Consider the following 21,718-nt stretch of genomic DNA (forward strand, 5'->3'; position numbering starts at 1 on the left):
CTACAGGGACGGTGTGGTGCAGGTGTGGCCAACTACAGGGACAGTGTGGTGCAGGTGTGGCCAACTACAGGGACGGTGTGGTACAGGTGTGGCCAACTACAGGGACGGTGTGGTGCAGGTGTGGCCAACTACAGGGACGGTGTGGTACAGGTGTGGCCAACTACAGGGACGGTGTGGTGCAGGTGTGACCAACTACAGGGACGGTGTGGTACAGGTGTGGCCAACTGTAGGGACGGTGTGGTACAGGTGTGGCCAACTGTAGGGACGGTGTGGTACAGGTGTGGCCAACTAGAGGCATATTATAGCCAACACTAAACATTTTCATGTTTAATCGAATATATATGAAAATTACATCATAAACTGCATCAATGAAGAGGTAAAAAGTGAAGGTTAACTCACACAGTGGACAACGGTGCTCACACAGTATATAACAGTGCTCAAACAGTATATAACAGTGCTCACACAGTGAACAACGGTGCTCACACAGTGAACAACGGTGCTCACACAGTATATAACAGTGCTCACACAGTATATAACAGTGCTCACACAGTATATAACAGTGCTCACACAGTATATAACAGTGCTCACACAGTACAAAAGAAGCGATCATGGTCCCTTAATATGAAAATATAACCCTTCGATATACCTAAATATTTGAAGAATCTCCATCTCTGTGCCACGAACTGTACACAACGACCTCTCGTCAACTCGTAACGAGCCGAGGGCCTGACCCCTACGTGTCTCGTAACTCCTCTACAACACTACCTTAACGACCCATCTTCCAGAAATGAGCCAAGATGTCCCATTTCCCCCTGGAAAGGTTTAAATGCCCCCTTTTGATTGGTTTAAAGCCCGGCGCGCATGACTATTGGAGCCCTACCGCCATCGACCAGCTGGTGGTGGTGCACTTGCTTATATATGACCTAGATTTACTACATTTTTATGGTTTTTATTAGTTTAGAAGGATTGCGGTGTAATTTGTTAATAGGTTAAGAGTCAAACGGTTCGTAGTTGTATCTTGTTTGGCTTTGTAAAAGTGGTTTGTTTACAGGGAAGGAAAGTGAGGAGGTGGCAACTGGGCCAACGTTTGGCGGGGTGTCAAGAGAGTGAAGCAGCAGAGTGGAGTCGACCATCGCTGGGACACCTCACGTCCTGTCTTCTCCTGTGACGCTTGTACATCTGCTCGTGTTGTGTGTATATATATACGCTGAAGTGTGTAATACATTAAGGGCGAGGTCAGCTGGTGTATCGTGGTGTACTGCTCTTAAGAGTTGTGGTAATACTGTGGTGGGAGTCATGTCGTCCCTGCTGCGAGCGCTCTTTAACGGCACTAGTAAACACAAGAGTGAGTATTCTAGTGCCTCTTTACTTGTTCTTTATTCATTTTATTTATTTTTATATATGCAAAAGTTCTTAAATTTTTTTTGTAAAGCCACTAGCACATACCGTTTTGGGGAGGTCCTTAACCCTAATTTCCCCCCGGAATACGTCCCACTGAGTTGTTATAATTAACCAGTGGTACCTATTCACTGCTGCGTGAGCACAGGCTATTAAGGAAACACTTGCTATCTGAAGCCAGTTTAAACTGTGGTATGTTGTGATTACGCATGTTAGGCCTAGGCACATTAGCGTGTTGGGTTGATTAATATAACTTTTGCGGCCAGAGTTTTATCGGCGGTTATTGTACTAAAGTGGCGTAGTTGTGGTGGACGGGCAGGACGGTGGTTACCTGGTTGACCTATACTTGTGTAGACTTGACTCCTGGTCTACCCCGACCATCTTCTCCCTCGCCAGGTATTCCTTTGTTGTCCTTCCTGGCTGCTGCCTGCCATAACCCACTACCGCAATGCCCAGTTCCACTCTACTGTTACCTGGGTAAACTATTCGTAGTCGGATACGAATACCACTGTTGACCCATTATGACTACCATAAACTTCTCAATAACGGTATAGGCTACCGTAGATTGGTATAATTGACGCCAACTATGCGCCTAGTGATTAGGGTAGGCTAGTGTAAAGGTTAGTTCTTGGGGGGGCCCCCCCCCTCTCTCCCACCCATGTAGTCATCAGGCGGAAACCTTAAATAAAACAAAACTGCATGTTCTATAAACACCCCCCCCCCTACATTATTTGATTTTAGGAAAGTTATAGCGTTAACCCGTTTGTAACATGGTAAACTTGGGAAATTAAATTTGTGATTTTAGTTTTTTTTTTTTTTGTATATTCAAATGGCCAAGGCATTAAATTTGGCATCTAAGTTAGGTTGCCATGCTTTAGTTTTTACTTTTCTAAACATTTATGTAGCTGTATACTTGGAAACTAATTGCGATTGCCCAGGTTGTTTCCCTTACCTGGCAGAGGTATGAACGTTGTGTAGAGCCATTCACGGGTAGTATACCCAGTGGCGGTCTGGTATTCCCAGTGAGCCCCTTTAATGTTAAATGTGCGCGACTGGTCCAGACTCAATGACGTATAGGCATAAAGATGCAGGTACCTAGGGAAATTAACGAGCAGCTGCAGGGACTTGGCGCGAGGCAGGCGCTGATCACGTGCTCACGCCCCCCCCTCCCTCCTCCCTCCAACCTTCCTCAGCAACATCATTCCATTACCAGACCTCGTAACCCCTCTAATACAATCCTTCATAGGCTTCCCTCCCATACGCCTCCCTCGTTTTACTGAACCTCTGAAAAATGGACCGCGAACTGGATTTTATAAAGTTTTATAATGCCTGATGCCTCTTCACCTGCCAGTAAAATTGGTAACGGGACAATTAGTTGTGGGTTACATGCTTGGGCGTAGTTTGTTGACTAGGGGAACCTCCCTAAGCAAAACGTGCTTAATTTCACCAATAACGAAACCATAGACTTTAGCATTCACGAATAAACTGCAGAAAGTCTCTTAAAAGATCCATGCGAGGCAGCTATATCTACCAATGTTGCAATTTCTACTAAAAACTGGCGATGCATGCAGTAGTCTGGACAACGAATGATTTATGCTCGTCCTGTCTCGCTCTTGCCCTAAAAAAAAAACTGTCGATAGCAATGTGCCTGTTCTATAAACTAAAGCTGTAATTGCAGTATAAAGTATGTTGACTATATGGAGTCTTCATATAACGTATGGAAAAGTGAGGGTAGTGGTGACTGGTTTATCTTTGATAAGTAACGCTGATAGTTTATTTTTCTATGGACGGTGGGAGGGGGGGGCGTGTTATGAGGGTTGTGCAGAGTTTGCGTTATGGTTGTTGGGTTGTTAGACATCATGCTGCTTGTTCGGTAGTTTTGTGCTCGTTCTTGTAGTTTCTTTGCAGCGGGTGTTGCCTACCTCCTAAGGAGCTAGAGCTCTTAATATTTTGGCTCTTGGTTTCGGTAAAAGGTAATTAACAAATGCTATGCATTGGTTATATTGACACTACGAAATGCAACAAATTACCGGCCTAGTGGTGTATTTTGTAATTTGCTTTGAACTCCATATAATATTGATTAACAGTTTAAACTGCTAGTCTTGGCTGGGGCAGGAAAGGGACGACGTGACATGGTACGCGTAGACGTGATTATTTAAGGCTTAAAGCGTCCTTCATGACGGAGGGGAGCAAGTAGAGGAAGACTGAGGAAATATTAACGGATACAGTAATGAAGGGAATGATAAACGATATAGGAAGAAAGGCAGCTCACAGCGCTGATAATTCACCTAGTCCAGGCAAGCGGCCAAGATAGCAGAGGACAGGTCGGGAGTGTTAGGGGAGAGTTGGCTGGGATGTACGTAAACACGAAACCCTCCCACCACACTCCCCCCTCTCTTGGCAGGCAGGTAGGGTGAGAAACAGCCTTGGCAGGTCTGTGCGCTAGCGCAAGTGTACAAAAGACTACAATATTTTTACCTGGTCGTCTTCCCTAGGAGAAGAACTGTTCAACACGCAAGGGAAGTAAACAGGGACGTGAGCTTCAACTTTGCTAGTTGAATGTTAAAAACACTGGTTATCACTCGAGCTTGATATAGTAAACGGATCAGTGATAACTTAATCGTTTCAATGGGAGGTCAGGGAGAAGGAAGATAACGTGTTCAGTAGATGCAATTTTTTAATTATGCACCCTATAACCCATCCCGTGAGCGGTGGTGGGACGGGTTAGAGGCGCACAATCGGTTCAGGAACTGAATCAAATAGCTTCGTTCGGCTAAGCAAGTGACAATCTTTTGAAGGTGGTTAACCAATTGTTAAGGTTATGTATAAATGTACATGTACAATAATTTGCACAAATACATGTAAATGTCGATAATCTTTTTATCGGTGGTTAAAAAAGAGGCTTACACTTAACTATAAGGCACTTTACATCTGAGTATGTTACTAGTCTTACTCTACACCCACCCAACTGGGCGGCAGCTTTAGTCATGTGCATGCTGCACCTACAGTAAGCAAATCTGAACGATAGTTGTACACCCATGGATGTGATGAACGTCGGCTAAGATAGTCTAGCCTAATCTGTCCTTATCTGTGTTTGTCCTAAGCCTTACCCAACTTTTCAAGGCGAGAGGTCTCTGGTACCGGACGGCCATAAATAGGTTAGGGACGGTCCTATTAAGAGGTGGTCGGACAAAAGTGACAGATACGTGAAGATGGCTGGCAGTCCCTAGCTTTTTGGTATATCAATAAATGTAAATGTTAAGAGATCAAATGGGGACGAGGCAGGAAAAGGGGAAGAATGAGGGTGGAGAGACGAAGAAATGTATGCTTGACAAGTTAATTTCCAACTTGTTCATTAAATTATCATAGTATTGTATAGGGGTACTATTAGTGATAAGGATGTTTAAACTTGTTTCTCTTCTCCCAAGAAGACAAGCAAATAAATCCTCATGCAATTATTGGTTAAACCCTGTGGTGCTTGATCTGAGTGACTCGCGAATCATTCGCCCAGCCAAACAAATTATATTGGCACTGTCTTGTGGGGTAATATCCTGTACATCTACTACATATGCATGTCGCCTACCCTTTAATTTCTGAAATTGCATTCTAGGATTCTATAGAAGTCAAATTAAAAAGACGGCAAACGAGAACTGATAGTGTATAGGCCCCAGATGGCGTTATGGACCCTCAAAACAATGCAAGCTAACTTGGGTTCGAATGTCTGGCAGAAGCCAGAGCCATTACCATGAAAGTGAGAAAAGGGAAAGTTAGAATATTTAAGATGAATACATTTCTGAAGATGAGGAAATAACTGCTATAGAATAAGCCGGCCATCTTCATATGACAAACTTATAGCAACTGAGGCACAAGTGTAAAAATTCTTGCTCATACGAAGGTCGCATCTTAAGAAGCCTAAAATATACATGGAAAATTATATGCTGACAAACAATCCTGTTCTTTGCCTGTTTAGCGTGTCCTGGGTGCAAGTCCATATAGTCTTGGGCCAAATAAATCTACACCTTCAATAGTGACTGGTGCTCAATGCTAATTTCACAATTTTTACAGATAGGGCTGTTGTAATGTGCTACCTTAACCTAAAATTTAGTTGGTTAAATGTGGATACTGCAGTTTTGATTTGGTCAACCCATCTACATATTATAGATGGAATATACAAAATACTCCCATAAGTATTCTTTTGGAATTCTGAAAGACATGATAGCCTAACGTGTCCATATCTTACCGTATGTCATATAAAACCTAATAGGCCTATGAAGTTTAGCTTCATCATTCTAAAAAATTAACAATGTGGACTGACAAAATAAATATTTTATACAATATAGGTTTGTTTTGCCTGTAGGCAAAACGGGTAGAACGCTGGTGTAAATAAAATATAAATATGGTGTGAAATAAACACGCTGGTGTAAATAAATAGCTGGCGAGATGGACGAGTGGTTGCGATTGGCTTGCTAGGAAATGACACGGCCAGACAGACCACCGTTGTTGGATGGGTTTAATTAACATGCATCTCTGATATTGCGAAGCTGAGCAGAGAACTTTTGCATCACGGCTTGCCGCCAGCAAGACATCATCTCTAACCTTGAGGCATCAAGGGTTTGGGGGGGTTGGGGTTGGTGTGCGTGCTCTGTGACCCTGGATGTGGGCGTGGGAGGGGTGGGGGGATGGTGCTTGGTGGTCCTGGGTGTTGGCGGCCTTGGCTATTGTGCATTCATTCTTTGTATGGTAGCTTGACATTTGGCAGATGTCTGTACGGGTGTTGGGTTGGGCAGGGAGAAGATTCAGAAAAGTCTTGCCGAGATGTTGCCTGGTGCCTAATATTATACCACATTTCCCTCGCAGTCGGTCTTGAATGCACGGTCATTTCTTTAACCTTCAGACATTGTGGATGACGCACCTGCACGTGATTCTTGGTGAGCACTATAAGTTTGAATTTAGCTCATTACTGCCCGCTCCTGTGCCAGGTAAGTCCTCCATTGGCTCACCTTAGCCCGTGCTACTTGCCCCGCTCCTGTATCAGGTAAGTTACGGGCTCACCATAGCCCGTGCTACTTGGAACTTGTTCAGACTAGCTTAATCTATAACAACTCGCTACTGAGCCTATACCCAGCCTAGAGGCTTAGGCAGAAGAGGTACTGTATAATAGGTTAATGAACTGGAACCCCCCCTCCCCTCCCAAGTTATATTAAGCCTAGCTGTTCACATGGTGTTGACTTGCTTTTGATTTGGCATTCTTGCATCCCATCCCCGTGAGGTCGGTATATTATATTCAGTAGGCAAAAAAGATGCTTCTCTAAAATGGTTTCATTTTAGATTCTTGGATTATATCCATAAATTATATTCATGGCTTTGTCTGGAACAAGAGTTTGTAGTGTTTATGTAAGATAAGAATTATGTAAGAACAAGAATGTAACAACTCGTGTGTATATCTAACAAAAACAAATCGGATTTATAGGTACAAACCGAAGCAGCCAAAATAGCGTATCGGTGCTAGACTGCAAATTTCACTGGGTATCCAGTGATGCTTATTCTTGCATAATGGTATGGTGGAAGCAATAAGATTTTAAGAGCAAATCAAATATTAAGTTTTATACTAAGAGCAGTCTGGTTCGTTCTCGTCTAATCTCTGATAATAAAGATATGGTTGGGCGCGTTTGACATCGCCTAATGCTGCTTTTAACAAAGCAGTAAAGTTACCCAGAAGTTAGTCGGCTTGTGTAAAACTGGGGAGGGTCAGTAGTTAGGCCTTACGGGTGGAGGAGGGGGGGGGGCAGCGATACACGCCTAACATGTATATATACACTGGCTGCCTGTCCCCCAACAATTATTACAAGTAGTGGTTTATCAGACGGTATCCTGTCTGTAGCAGTTTCATAGCTTGGTTGTCCTAGCATGGGGTAAAGCTCCTGTCGCTAGGCAATAAGGTTAGAGTACATAAGCCCCAGCACCGCCAATGGGACATGCCAGAATGAAATAGAAATAAGTTCATTGAGGTAAAATACACACAAAGGGATGAGGTAGCTAAAGCTTTTCTCACCCCGTTCAGTAGAACGTGTTCATACATATACACATCACAAACAACAATAAACATTGCCGAACATTCTGAGACATATAAAATTCCTTCTTTACACAAGTAGTATGGTATCAGACGTACACACAAATACTTTTATGACTTGGGTATATTGCAGAGACAATTTGCAAGAGACGTGCAGATAATTTGACAAGTTTAGTCTTGGTGCAAAATTCTTATCTCCAGAATATCATCCTTTCCGTTATGACCCATCCAGGCTATTTGTTCAAAATGAATGTTCTCGGGTAATTAATTTGTCCCCATGCCGACGAGACGATGCATTTGGGTGGGGGGGGGGGGGTAGAGATATAGTATTGTCTTGTCTGGAACACTAATACTCTTAGTTTGATTAGATCGTCTTATAACAGCCCTCCGAAGAAAACATACTGCAGACTTTCTACACAACAGTAAAAAGTAATGTTTTCGTAAATTTGGTAGTGCGTACACTGCCTTGAACAAGCTAATTATGATTAACACTTTCACCCACTGCAAGGGTGTGGAGAGTGTGGTGACAAGACATACAAAGTGCTATTTTTGTGATGATAGCATCACATTGGCTCGGGTAAGACTAAATTATAGCGAACAAATAAAGCACTTAAAATTCTCTACTACGTCTTTACAGATAAGTTGCCGCCTGTGCAGTTAATTGAACAAGAGGTATTTTGTATTGGTATAATTTGAAACTGCATATTGAGTATGGTAGCACTGAATGTCGGTGGCATACAGAAGTTGTCATGACTTTAGTTCAGCACTAAACATATGAATCGTTCTCGTATCACCCTCGGGAACTGTGTAGCTCATACAAGGCAACCATTAGTTTTGGACCAGCCCCAGCTGATGGAAGATCTGGTTCCTCGACCTCCCTGCAAGGTTGCAGTCTTCATGCTCTAGCTACCCTTGCTTGAATAGAATAGTATACCAAGACGTTCTGCAGAGCTTTTAGGGTTGTGCCAAGTATTAATTTCCCCAGCCCCTTCTTCCGCCCCACTCATTTCAAAGCCCACTCCCCGTTCAGTGTACCTTGTTTATTAAATGTCTGACCTTAAAACTCGTACAAATGGCCACGCCGGAGCCTGTCCTTCCGCACTAAATATTTAAACAGTATACGGTATAATGTTTAGTGTAACTAGACACTTGGATGAGCATAGTGGTTTCAGGTTAGCCTAGACTGATGATGCCGCCGCCGTATATCAGTGTACTTTGACAGTTGCCGTGCTTTCAAATTCTTCCTACTAGACTCCACCTTAAATGTTGAGCAGTGATTAATGTTCTGAAGTTCGAAATTTAATATAGAATGTTGTATATAGAATATAGAATGAAAGTATGTCCTAAATTTTTAACTTGCGGATTTTCTAAGTGTAAAAGTTCAAATTGAAATGAAAGCTTTAATTTTTTTTTAAACTGAACAATATTATGCTCTGACAGGTTTTAGTTAGCAAAGTAGAAATTCTATCTGATTTGTTTATTGTACTTGCCCTCAAATCTATACAAATGGTTTCCAGATCAGCAGATTCACAAATGGTGGTAGTCCTCTCCTGTCTGTGGAATGTAGACTACTACAGCATATTGGGATAGTTCTTTAATCCTTGTAACCTAGCCGGGGGCCACATAGTAAGACTGCGCAAATGTTATGGAAAGGGATTACTTAGTTATTTAACTTAAAACTGCAATTACAATGAACTGAATGAAGTAGGATTGTGAATTATTTTTTCTACCACAGACGTGGCCACATTTACAATGCTAAAAAGCGCATATATTTCCTTAGATCTACATTTACCATCTGGCTTATTTGCACTCTTATGTTAACATGGTGGGGAGGAAGGGGGTGGGGGGAACACAATGGAACGTCTTTGTACACAATTTCTAGCCATTAATCAGACTGCATAAAACTGGCAAAAACTGTTCTTGCATTCCTAATTTATAAACGGAAAACTTAAAATTAGTTTAGTTTATTTATAATACCATAAAAATAAGAGGAAGGATCTATCCTCGCCTACAGCCGACGAAAACACTAACACGACTAACCTCGATTACATGCAATCTATGCATCAATGTACACAATGATAGTTTGGATCTGTTCGTGGTGGTAGCATTCGTTAGTTCATAAATGTGCTGTCTCGGCAGAGTTGTCAGAAGAGTGGGCGACGATCCGGGAGCCCGTGGTGGAGGGTGTGACCTTCTACTGCAAGTACCTGGGTTCCACACTGGTCGACGATCCTAAAGGCGAGGCGTCCACGGCTGAGGCGATTAAGCGCATCATCCACGCGGCCAAGCAGGTGTCACGGAAACCTGAGAGGGTCGGCCTCCACGTCTCCCTCGAGGGCATCCGCATGGCTGACACATCTACCAACGAGGTCCTCCTCTACACTTCCATATACAAGTGAGTGACCTTTCTGGTACCCTCGTAAAGCAGCACCAGGTGACTATCAACATTTGTATAATGCGCCAGCCGCCAATTTTTAATTCCACACTTTATTCTGACTTCTATCACAATCTTCTTTAAACCGGCACCATCCTATTCCATATTGGAAAAATCTGCTCGATGAACCGTTTAACATTAAACCACAGTAAATCAAACTACAACGCACAACCAACAATATCTTGGCCAGTGATAGAAAGATAAGAATAACCACAGCTGGTCAAAGTGCAGATATAGAGCCTCACAATATGTAACCTATATTAATTGCAAACCAGAACGCTCATGAAAGTAACCAAACATTCATTGCCAAATATTTACGTAAGCATTTAACAATGCCAAATCGCACATCAAATGATTATTCAGGTGAAGTACATGCATACGAGGTGAGAATGGCATGCAATAACCTAATTAAATGCTCCCCGTCAACTGTTTAGTTCATTTATGCACCCCATACCCATCTAGTGGGCAGTAGTGGAAGGGGTTAGAGGCACTAATGGGCTCGGGGACTGAACCACAAATTAGCTAAGTTAAAATCTTGAGCTAGTTACAAAATTTAGTATAAGTCATCACATCAATAGGTTAGAGATAGACCACAAATAGTTTCTAATTTAAGCAACTGACGCGTGTAGAGCTAGTGTCACAATTGATATGTTTGTCCTGCACACCGGCCCCCCCCCCCTCATCCAGTGGGCAGCAGTGGATAGGTTAGTCACTTAGTTACTACCTACAGTTGGCAAACTGGGGATATTTGGCTAAAATTTCTGGTAGCGGATCATTTTGAATGAAATATTTACTATAGAGGAACCAGACGTATCAAATTCACGCACTCGCTCGCTTTATTCGGCAAAGGTTTTCTTCAGCTGTACCTATCCATCGGCTTTACTCCCTTAAAGTGGTGTAGGTTAGGGTGGCACGCGCACCCTGCTGGCGGGTGCACATGCACCCACAGCGCCCCGGAGTAACCAGCTTTGCTGCTCCTCATAAATCACATCTGTTTATAGCCGCAGCTATTTTCTTGCTTGGGATATTGTAGGCAACGTCTTCGGTGGTGTGATTTGTGCCTTAAAAACTGGGAGGAAGAATGATGAGGGGTTACTGCTGCAAGTTAGGGAGGAAAGTGCAAATTAAGGGCAGCTGGATAAATGAGGCGCAGCTGGATAAATAAGAAGCGCAGCTTCATGCGATGGTATTGGGGTGAAGACTGAGCAATGAAGCGTGGCGGCACATGCACCAAACCCACATGGTAGGGGGGATGGTACTGGTGTTTAAACGGATTAAATGTATAGTTAGATTAGGTTTACTAAACGTTTTTCAATGTCGACCAATGTCGTTTTTTGGACGTTGTATATGAAAAGGCCTGCAATTGTTCAGTTTCAGAACTGCAGCCTAAATAGATTTAATATATTTTTTCAACGAATATTACACGTTTTCATGTGTATATCAACCACAAGTTGGATATAAACAATCTGACACTTAAGCATATAATAAAGGATCTGTAGTTGGGGATTTTCCAAAACATGTTTTCCTAATACAAATCAGTTCCCCCCCCCCCCCCTTCCCCCCCCCCCCCAAAAAAAGTAACATGTTTATTGCTATTATAAAATCAATAAATAAACTTAGGAAAAAATGCTGACTAAAGATTTTAGATATACACTACATATAAGGTGTAAGTTTCATGTAAATTGAATAAAAAAAATGGGTTATATAAACGTTTGTTACTTGAAATAAATAGGTAAAGGAAGTCCAAGGAGCTGCCATATGTGGCTGAAGTTGACATAAATTTCCTGGCCCCCTTGGCACCTTTACAGATAGGCTTATGTGCCGTCAGGTGTAAAAGCTTCATGCAAATCATCAGATTAACAATTAAAAATTGAAAAAAAAAATCTTAAATTTTTTTTAATAAAACTAATTTTTTTAATATGCCATTGTAATAGCAGTCAGACATGATTTCAGTTGACACTTATTTGATAATACATATTCCTTATGACATTTGGAGCTGGTGGCTGAGCGGACAGAACACTGGACGCGTGATCTTGTGATCCCGGGTGCCGGCAAGAAACAATGGGCAGAGTTTTTCACCCTGATGCCCCTGTTACCTAGCAATAAATAGGTATCTGGAAGTTAGTAAACTGTCCCGGGCTGCTTCCGGGGGTGGAGGCCTAGTCGAGGACCGGGCCGCGGGGACACTAAAGCCCCGAAATCATCTCGATAACCTCCAAACAATAGTTTTTGACCATTTTGGAAAATTTGACACCTAAATCATTCTTTCTATTTATGCGTACTACATAGCCTTCCCGGTTTGGTGCCTTCTATTGATAATTACTACTTCCTATTTATGCTACAATGCTGAAACTTGGACCAGATGAAACCCTTTTATATACAACTTGTAAAGTTTGAAATCGAAAAACTAAAAAAGTATTGGGGCCCCTTAAAGACGGGCAAATGAAACGAGCCATAAGAATGGGAATTGCTTACCTTCCAGATTCTTCCCAAGAGTGCATTGGCTCCTCGCTCTCCTACCCCTAGAACTTCATTAGAAGAGGGGACTCTTATCGCCTTTTCCTAGACTTTCAAAGACCTAAAAACTCTGTACTAAAGTGTAATCTCCAAAAGTTAATATATGCTGGTTTTTATAATTGCAACTATACAAATATTAGTGCTAGGTCTCTTGCCCATCCATAAGTTTGACTCATTGATATAACTTCTTTGAGTCTGCCGATTGGTTGAAGATTAAGCCACCCAAGAGGGGGTACAGGCATGAAAAGTCTGTAATTTGAGTCTAATTAGCTTGGTTATACATAATTTTATTTTTTTAAATCTAAGTTCTTACTGTTCAGCCACCAGTGCACAGTGTTTTGGGCAAGTCCTTAATCCTAGCATTCCCTGGCTACTGTTGGGTAAACAGACTAGTAAAGGATTGACGCCCAGTAAATCCTCCTTGGCCAGGATACGAACCCAGGCCAAAGCACGCGCGAAACGCCAGGTGAGCGTCTTAACACTATGCCATGTGGCAGTTACCTGGAGGATAGGCAATGGTGGGTTGCATCCTAGTTATCAAGGACCTTTCCCCCCCCCCCCCCCCTCCCCTCTGTTTCTAGTTTCTTGTACCAAACATTGGAATTTCTTGTGTACAAAATCCTCCTATTTGCCTTTCTTGACATGTATTTACCACATCCCCTACTTATTTCTGTACAGTAGTCTTATTGGATTGTAACCATGTACTTGTATTAAAAACTCTAATTGATCACTACTGGGCCAGCTAATCATTCGTTGGCAATGTTTTCAGGATCTCGTACTGTTCTGCAGATGCTCACTATGACCACGTGTTTGCTTTCATCGCCACAAATGACAATGATACTTGCGAGTGTCATGCTTTTCTCTGCTCCAAAAGAAAGATAGTAAGTAGTGTCAGTGTGACTAAAATCAAATAAGGGGAGGAACCCCACATTTCATAAGATTGTTTTTTTTTTTTTATAGAAATGGCATGACTAGAGAAATGGTTAGTTCTTTCATTCCCTATCAACTGAACACAGAAGGGTAGTCTTGTTTAAGGGTTAGGACTTATTGCTTCAGTGAATATACTGAAGGTTAAAACTTTCACAAAGTTTAAGTGGCAATTTTTTTTTTATTGCCGACTAATGCTTAGTTTGTAGTGGGTTTGTCATGTCACAACCTGACAATTTAACAAAGTTCATAATTTGTGTATGCGAGCTTCAGGAAGTTAATATTTCAGGTTTTTAATTTTTTTATTGCTCCTTAAATGTTTAGTCTTGTACAAATGGTTTAAAGATGTGAATTTACCTTAATGTGTTACACGTGCTAATAAAAATGATCCTTTCAGGCTCAAGCAGTAACGGTCTCAATTGCACAAGCATTTAACTTAGCATACGAGTATTGGAAAATGGCTGTGGAAAACAGAGAAAATGGAGATGTATATGCACATGAGGAATTGCCTGCTGAAGTGAAGGTTGGTATTTTTAGTCATAAGGAAGGCGTGCCAAATAATCATACATTTTTCCAAAATGCCTGTGAATCTCTCGTGCCTTAATTATAACATTTTAATTGTGTAAGGACAAAGTATCTGAACTATGTGGGGAAGACCTGGTAAAATTATGTATTGAATAACAAATGTTTTTACCTCGTGAGGTTTCATAGACTAGAATGTACCAATATAAAGTGTATACACTGATGCTAACTTTAAATAGTGTAGTAATAAAAATTACATTAATTGTATGGGAATGTCTAGTATTTCTGAATGGAAAGAATGAAATGCCTGTTAATTTATAAATCATAGTTTAGGGCTGAAAAATGAAGCTTACCACACAGGTTGGTTCTGCATCGATTCAAAATGGTGGTTTGAATGTCCACTCGCAGCCATCCAGCCAGACATCTTCCCCAATTCCCATTCGCTCTGATTTTGGATCGTCGGATATGAGTACTTCAGGTAACGTGTAATTTCTTGAAGTAGCAATGTTCATATTTTGGATTGGGATTCGCCTATTACCTTGATTTGCTGCAAATTTTCTTTGCTGTAAGAATAGCTGGAACTGCTGCATGTTTTTCTGGCTTGGCAAGAAGGCACCATTTGCCACTTCGTTTGCACAACTCTGTACATTCTACTATATACAGTATTTAAATGTACAGTACATAGACCTTGTGTAAAATTGAAATGTAGGGTTTTTAAACATTGGGCATTTGGTACTGTGAATGTTGACTAATGTTAAAGGTAAAATACATTCTAGCCTACAAATTCTAATATGGTATGTAATAGATAATGGATTTTTGTGTAGGCACCAAAAAAAAAAAAAGTTTACCAGAGTGAGTTTAGTGGCCTTGGTGAGGACAAGAAAACAGCTGCTTGAAGGTTCCCCCCCCATTTTCTGTGATAATTACTAGCTTTGTCCAGCTCTCTCAAGACTCCAGCTTGTAGATGGCCAGAGAATAATTGTTTAACTCTTAAACAAATTGCAATGTTGTAATGGTATGTACAGTACTAAAAATATTTTTCAAAATTGTTACGTTTGCAATTGTCCTTCATTATACTAATAGTACATGCTGCATTTGTATGTACTTAGGCTGGTATATGTGCACTCTTTGGGCATGTGTAAAAGCTTCTTGTCCCTCAAAATTATTAAATGATTAGCTTCTTGGCTTGAATGCTCCTGAATCCCAATTGTGCCTACCTTCAACTTTTCCATTTGAGTGAAAAAAATCTGACCCTTAAAATGTATTTGCCAATTCTTATTAGTGCCTAGGCCTTGCTTTAATGTAAATGGGGTTCGTAACAGATCAGATGTCAACACGTCATTTCTGCAATTTGCTATGCTTCTGTTGTAATGATTGATGTGTGTTTGCAAATTTATGCCCCCTATTATTGCGCCTCAGATATGTTGCATATACATGTTGTGTATACATAAAATTATGTAATGATCACGTTAAGCATTTGAGATCAGAACAGTACATGCAAAAGCCACAAGCCAAACCTTGAGTAAAGGTAACCTAGTGGTATAACCAGTAACTTTGATAAGATGAATGAACTAATTTTTTTTGGCAGGTTACCAGTCTAGTACACAAGCACTGCTGATTGATCTGGAGGGTTTTTCTGAGCAGCTGGCATCTACAGAAACTTCCAAAGATAACCAGGTGGAGAGCAACAGCAGTGGCACAGTTCTCAGTAAACCTTGGGTGGGTGTACTTCTAGTACAGTAAATGGGGATAGTAAGGGTGTTTTATACTTTGCACTAAGATAGCTGGGAAACATGAAAGGTAATATTAGAATTTTCATAATTGTAATTATTAATGAAAATATTAGCCAAGGTAATTGTTCATACAGTACCTAGTTTGTTGCACTGTACTTGTATCTAATTTACTACCATATTAACAGTAAGGGAAATAGTTGAATACTGTAGGAGAAAATTGAATGTAAAACTTCACTAAACATTTCTAAAGTCTTGATGCAGGTCCTTGGTCAGTTTGGCAACTAATCTATACAGTTTCTAACTGTATAGAAAGACTACAGTGCTTAACTGTGCATAATTTTAATCATTTCCTCATCTTAAGATGGCAAAATGCACTTTGTGCATTTGTCTTGGGGTTCATGCTAAGTATGAAAAATTTAATTACAAAGGTTCTGTAAAAATTTAATTACAAAGGTTCAAATGTTAGGAAAGTTACTAATTAGACATTTCCTTTCATAAAAGGAATTGCAGGGACCAAGTACTGTAGAAGGCAAGTAGATTGATAGTAGTGGATACTACTAGCTAGTGCTTTTTAAATTGCCTGTTTTCGAATTGTTCAACTTTGATATACTTTCTTTAAAATTTCCCATAATTAAAATATCACAAAGATGATAGATCAAAGTTGATCATTCAGTACTTTGCCACCATTTGCCTTTTTAAACTTTTTTTACTGCTGCTTGCTTTGTTGATCTTACTGAATTATCATACTCCCATTTATTATCCAACCCCCAAGTCCAGTTCAACAAACCTTTTAACTTCTAACCCTTAAGCTGTGCATGGCATATATATATATATATATACTTGGCCAACATCATTAGGAAGAACAGGGGCAAACAAGCGTGCATAGAGGTAGGGCCCCCCCCCCCAGGTAAACCTGAACGACCAGTCAACTCCCGCCTTTGAAGTGCACGGTCCGACAGAAGGAATGCCAAGTCCCCAACAAAAAGAAAAGGCAGTCTGCCAGCCAGGTAGACTCCGGCACCTCGTAACGCACTCAATAAGAGGAGCCAAACTTGAAACGCTTCATTATCGATGCGTAATTTGGGTTTCGTAGTAGATAAACAGCATGGTACTCCCACACCTTCCTCGGTGGGATGTGGGAAGTCAAAAACATCCAGGAGGGGGGGAACTGAAGGACCCAAGGGAACTTTGAACAGAACCAGGGGAAGAGTCGAACTCTTAACAAAATTGTACAGGGAGGGTGTTATCTTGATGATTTCGGGGCTTTAGTGTCCCCGCGGCCCGGTCCTCGACCAGGCCTCCACCCCCAGGAAGCAGCCAGTGACGGCTGACTAACACTCGGGTACCTATTTTACCTGTAACTGTAACAAGCAACCCTGTGCCGAGGTTACCAACACCCAAGCAGGGTCAATTGGGGCCCCAAACAACCCCCCCCCCCCTTTCCATGTAGACTCCTCAGCCCTGTAATCCCCCGTCAGGACCCAGGGCCAAGCTGTCCTCCAAACCCTCTTTCTCTAAAGAAAAGGCAGCTTCCACCAGAAAAGCAGGGATGAAGGGGACCACTGGCACAACCCAAAAGCTCCGGCAGGAAGAACGGGCTCGAATGCCTCCGCCGCAGATCCGTAAGAAGCAATCCCCGAAGCTGCCAGTGTGTCTACCAGTATAATCCAAGCGGGGCAGCTGCTGGGCATCCGGAAAGGCAACCAACCTCCCACGTTGCTGCAACCTTAACATCGCATGCAACGTTAAAGCTGCTGCATCCGAATATGTCTCGGTGGACTGGGCGAATGGAATACAAGCAAAGAAAACCACTTGCAGGACTCCAAATCAAAGATGTTACTGACCCAACAAGTAGCATGTCGGAGACAGCTGGTGAGTGTCACCCTGAGACAAGGGGACAGAGCAACCTTCAAACTCGCACAAGACGAGGTGGGACTTGGAGGTCTCCTCCATCAGACCACTGAGCCCCAATGAGGGTTTCCATGGGCCCTTAGGCTTATTGCTAAGGGAAGCCCAGGTGAGGAACTGCTAACCAGTTATCCCAGAGCTACCAAGCAAAGAAACTAAAAGCTGAACCCCTGCGACGTGTGAAAGCACGGGGACCTAGTAGAGGCCCACCAAAATCCTTAGTGGTCCTACCACCACACAAGGCAGACCCCCACCAGGCAAATCAAAATCAAAAGAAAAACACAAGCAAAAGTCTCCAGGTGAAGTGTGGGTTTCATACATAAATGGGTGTAGCCAAGGTATCAAGTGGTTTTAAGTTAGTTCACGGAAGATGTGCAGTGCAGGCTGGAAAGTAGATTGCAGTCGTTTCTTCAAATGGTAGAATTAAAGTTGTGAATGAGACGGATCTTTTCATAAATGGTCTATCGGTTACAATAGTCTTAATACAGTAACTCGTTACAAATGACTAATTAAAGCTGCCCCCTTCACCCTCCATTATGCTGTATAGCCACAATGGCTTAACATTTCTTGATAACTAGATAAATTATTGCATCGTTTATAAACTACACATTGAACAATGTTTGCCTGCCCTTGGTTTCTCATTTTAAGTGTTAATTACTAGCCTATTATCCTTCATTCAGTAATGCAAAACTGTGGTACTCAAAGCTTGAATTTTACATCCCACATTTTTCCATGACATAAATTGCTCCTTTCTGCTAAATGTGCCGCTTTAACAGTTTCCGTTAAGTTTTTAACTCTTGCCCCATAATTCTTTACAAAAGTTACTGCCACTCGCTGTAGTCCTTGGGCTGCATGTATTCCTACAGTATTTTCTCTTCAGGGCTCTCGCTGCACCATCCACTAGGGCTTTAATTTCATCTCGTCATACAAATTGCTATTTTCATATCCTGTACCGGGTACTTTGTGCATTGACGTGCTATTTTCAGCACTTTACCATTAATATTTAACTTCAACGCAATCATAAGTTGTCTATCTACTTTTATAGTAGTTGAAAAGTTATCAAATATCAGAACTTAAGATTTGCAATTTAAGTTTAATGCTTTCAAATTAGGTTTTGGCCCTATTCGGTTTACTTTTAATTGACTTATCGGCTCATGGGGACGGGGCTCAATCCATGTATGTACTTATTGCTTATCCTGACAGTGCTATTAAAATAACGGAAGGCATTTTTCAAATCCACTTTGTAAAAATTTTGCTACCCACTTAAGTTTGTCCAAATCTACAGCGGTTTGTTCTTTTACTTAGTGTTAGCCAGTAGTCTGTCCTGGCTTGGTATTTTTATTAGCTCTTACATACATACTGTTTTAATATTTCTTGGTTGTATGAAGAATTTTCTCCAATAGATGTTATGAAGTGGGTATACCACATAGATGTCAAGAGAAACTAAATAATTGGTTTCTGGCATAAAATTCAAAAGTTGAAATACTTTTGAAATATGCAGTGGGGTGAAAAGTAAGACATGAATTGTAGTTTTATAAATGCAAGGGAACTATAGAGCCTTTAAATAATTTAGGGGCTTGTGTAGATGATCTTCCAGCATTTCTGCTTGGAAAAATACCATGAAATATATTTGTAAACAGGATTATTGGTAGAAAATTAAATGGGGCTTAATTAAAATTCTTAAATAGATTAAATTTAAAATTACACTGGCACACATTCTTTTTGCATTATGAAAAGGACTACTTAACATTCACATTAATATTCATGTTCTTGGGACAGGAAGCCTGTAGTGTACTTAATCCTATGTTGTAATCTGCCTCACCCCTATTTACTGTCAAACTATTGACCTTTTATTGTATGTAATCCACAATTGCCAAACTCTCGGGTACAAATAAATGTCCTGCCTGGGGAAGAGGGGGGGATCTAAATAGGAAGTCCCAGTAGAGTAGAATGTAGAACACTGTACTACAGGACCCATGCAGACAACTGGTTGATTTGAAATTTTGATATGAAGCCTTGTGGCATAGTGGTTGTGCATGCTTCTTATACATTTCTTTTTCTGTGCAGTGTTAGACCTCTGACTAGATTCACAAGTTACCGTCGAGGCTAACCAGTACCAAATTACTCCAGAGGCCTCTTTAGTTTTCCTGGATGTTGCATTCTTTTGGTATTGTCTATTTCAAACTGCTTGTTTATGGCTTAGTGTTCTGTTAATCTTAATTATGATCTCCAATTAACACTTGTGTGTGGGCAAGGCAAATTCTTTAAAGTAGATGTTGACCTCAATAGTAGTGAATTGTAACAGGGAGGAGGGGGAGAAAAGGCCCCCTAATCCTATAAGTTTTAAATAACTATAGAATAACTTATTGTTTGTGGCTTAACAGGATGCCTTTGGTGACTTCGATGAGATTAATGATGGGTTTGAAAGGTAAGCTAATTCTTCAGTTTAATGTAATGGCAAAAGTGTAAATTTTGTAGTTTTCCTTTATCAAATGCATAAGTTTGAATTGATGACTATAAGGTTCTAGAATTTATCAGACATCTTGCATGCTAAACTGGTTTCTATGTATTGTACATTACAGTACTTTGATGAGCTAGTTTTATTATAAGAATTTCCTTACTGTACATGCTTTAAGTATGCATTGTTTTAACAGGTTGGCTTTGAGACGGGAGGACCAGAATCGTCTGCCTGGGATATCCCCGGAGAGATGGGTAGACCTCGATCTTACAGTATTAACGGATCTCCCACCAGCTTCTCCGACAGGGAGTGGCTTCTGGCAGTTAGCTAGTTCTCCCCCTTCTAGCTCTACAGCCAGCTCTCCAACAGATCCATGGTTACTGGGTCAATCTCCACCAGATGTTTGGGAAGACTTCTCTGGATCACCAAACATGGCCTTCCTGCACTCGTGCCAGTCTCCTCCTTCACAATTAATGTTCGCAAATTCAAGTGTAAAAAATACACTTGTGCCATACGAGGTGGCAAAAGACCCATTTATTCCATGTAAGGTAGGCAAAGACCCAATTGTTCCTTCTACATCAGAGAATAGTTTTTCATCAAAGATGGTAGAAAAATCTGTCCATTGTGGAACAATTAAAAATCCATTTAGCCCATCAGGCAGTGTTAAAAATCCATTTTCATTGAAGCACATTTTGGAGGACCCATTCACATGTGCAAGAAATCCATTCTCTGCCAGTCAACCCGAAAAATCGAGTATTTCGTCTTGTTCCATTAGTGGTTGCAGTTCTGGTCAGCCATTATGGGGCAATGATGCCTTTGATGGGCAAAAAGGAAAAAATGTTTTATGCTCATGAAATGGGTCTTGAAAGTTTAAAATTTTCACTGTCGGGTAATATTGCAGCATAAGCATTAAAATCCTTAGTAGTAAAAGTAAACTTTATTTACTCCTATTTTGCATTTTTTCTTCCATGGTTTAGTGTGCTGGCATAAAGCTATATGTATTGAATGTTTTGGACAGCTTTTTAGAAAAGTTGGCATTTGTGATATTCATTTTAAAAATTTCCAAATCTTATTGGACTACAGTACTAAATTTTGGCAAAAAAGAACATGCCAAGAATATAAATTTATTACACTGGGTTTGGAGGCTGGCTGTCAAAAAGTACCACAGAAATGACCAAATTATACATTAGTTTTCCAAATTACTCGTTGAGTGTAGTCGCAATAATGGCAGTTATCGGCAATGTGTCTATTTAGATCATAATAAATTTTTGCCGTATTAAATAGTAAGCTTTTTACAGGCTGAGCTAAGAGTACTGAAAAGTCTTGATTCTTAACTTGAGCATAGCCAAATGAAGCGTGAACTAGTCAACAGATGTTCTTAACATAGATTAAATTAAAAGCATTTGGGATGGGCAGGAACCGGATTGTTCAGAGGAAGTTTTGCATATGTTACACTGTACAATAATTGTAAAATTTAGTCCGATGGTTATTTGCTTCTGTGAAACTGTTCATTGTCATCCATAATGCTGCCATGTTTATACAATCATGTACTCTTTGGGATTAAACTAATCGTGTAACATAAAAAATTGTCATTTTATCATTCGGTTTTAAGAAATTATTCAACTAGATCTTGGTTTTGATTTGCTGGTACTAAAATAATCCTTGTTTTTGCATCTTGGTACTGCCATTCTTCCAATTTTCAGTAGTCTCTACTACATTATCTACATGTAATAACCAGGAAAACCACTTGT

At 40.8% G+C, this 21,718-nt stretch overlaps 1 protein-coding gene across 1 annotated transcript; it reads left to right on the plus strand.

The window, feature by feature from the left end:
• The first annotated feature begins 1,080 nt into the window (after window positions 1–1,080).
• Window positions 1,081–21,595, plus strand: LOC123763284 (low density lipoprotein receptor adapter protein 1-A). Its single transcript, XM_045750410.2, has 8 exons — window positions 1,081–1,345; window positions 9,608–9,863; window positions 13,189–13,300; window positions 13,744–13,869; window positions 14,229–14,346; window positions 15,457–15,587; window positions 19,894–19,937; window positions 20,164–21,595. Exons 1-8 carry the CDS (start codon window positions 1,297–1,299, stop codon window positions 20,819–20,821), a joined length of 1,494 nt encoding a protein of 497 aa, XP_045606366.1. The 5' UTR covers window positions 1,081–1,296; the 3' UTR covers window positions 20,822–21,595.
• Window positions 21,596–21,718: the final 123 nt, after the last annotated feature.

This window comes from Procambarus clarkii, chromosome 5, assembly GCF_040958095.1.
Source record: "Procambarus clarkii isolate CNS0578487 chromosome 5, FALCON_Pclarkii_2.0, whole genome shotgun sequence".
Classification (NCBI taxonomy): domain Eukaryota; kingdom Metazoa; phylum Arthropoda; class Malacostraca; order Decapoda; family Cambaridae; genus Procambarus; species Procambarus clarkii.

What these genes read in the sequence shown, in the direction of transcription:
- LOC123763284 (XM_045750410.2), top strand. Translation starts at nt 1,297, where the DNA reads ATGTCGTCCCTGCTGCGAGCGCTCTTTAACGGCACTAGTAAACACAAG. An exon ending in CTCTACACTTCCATATACAA is followed by an intron (nt 9,864 to 13,188) that starts GTGAGTGACCTT and finishes CAATGTTTTCAG; the next exon opens with GATCTCGTACTGTTCTGCAG. An exon ending in CAGTTCTCAGTAAACCTTGG is followed by an intron (nt 15,588 to 19,893) that starts GTGGGTGTACTT and finishes GTGGCTTAACAG; the next exon opens with GATGCCTTTGGTGACTTCGA.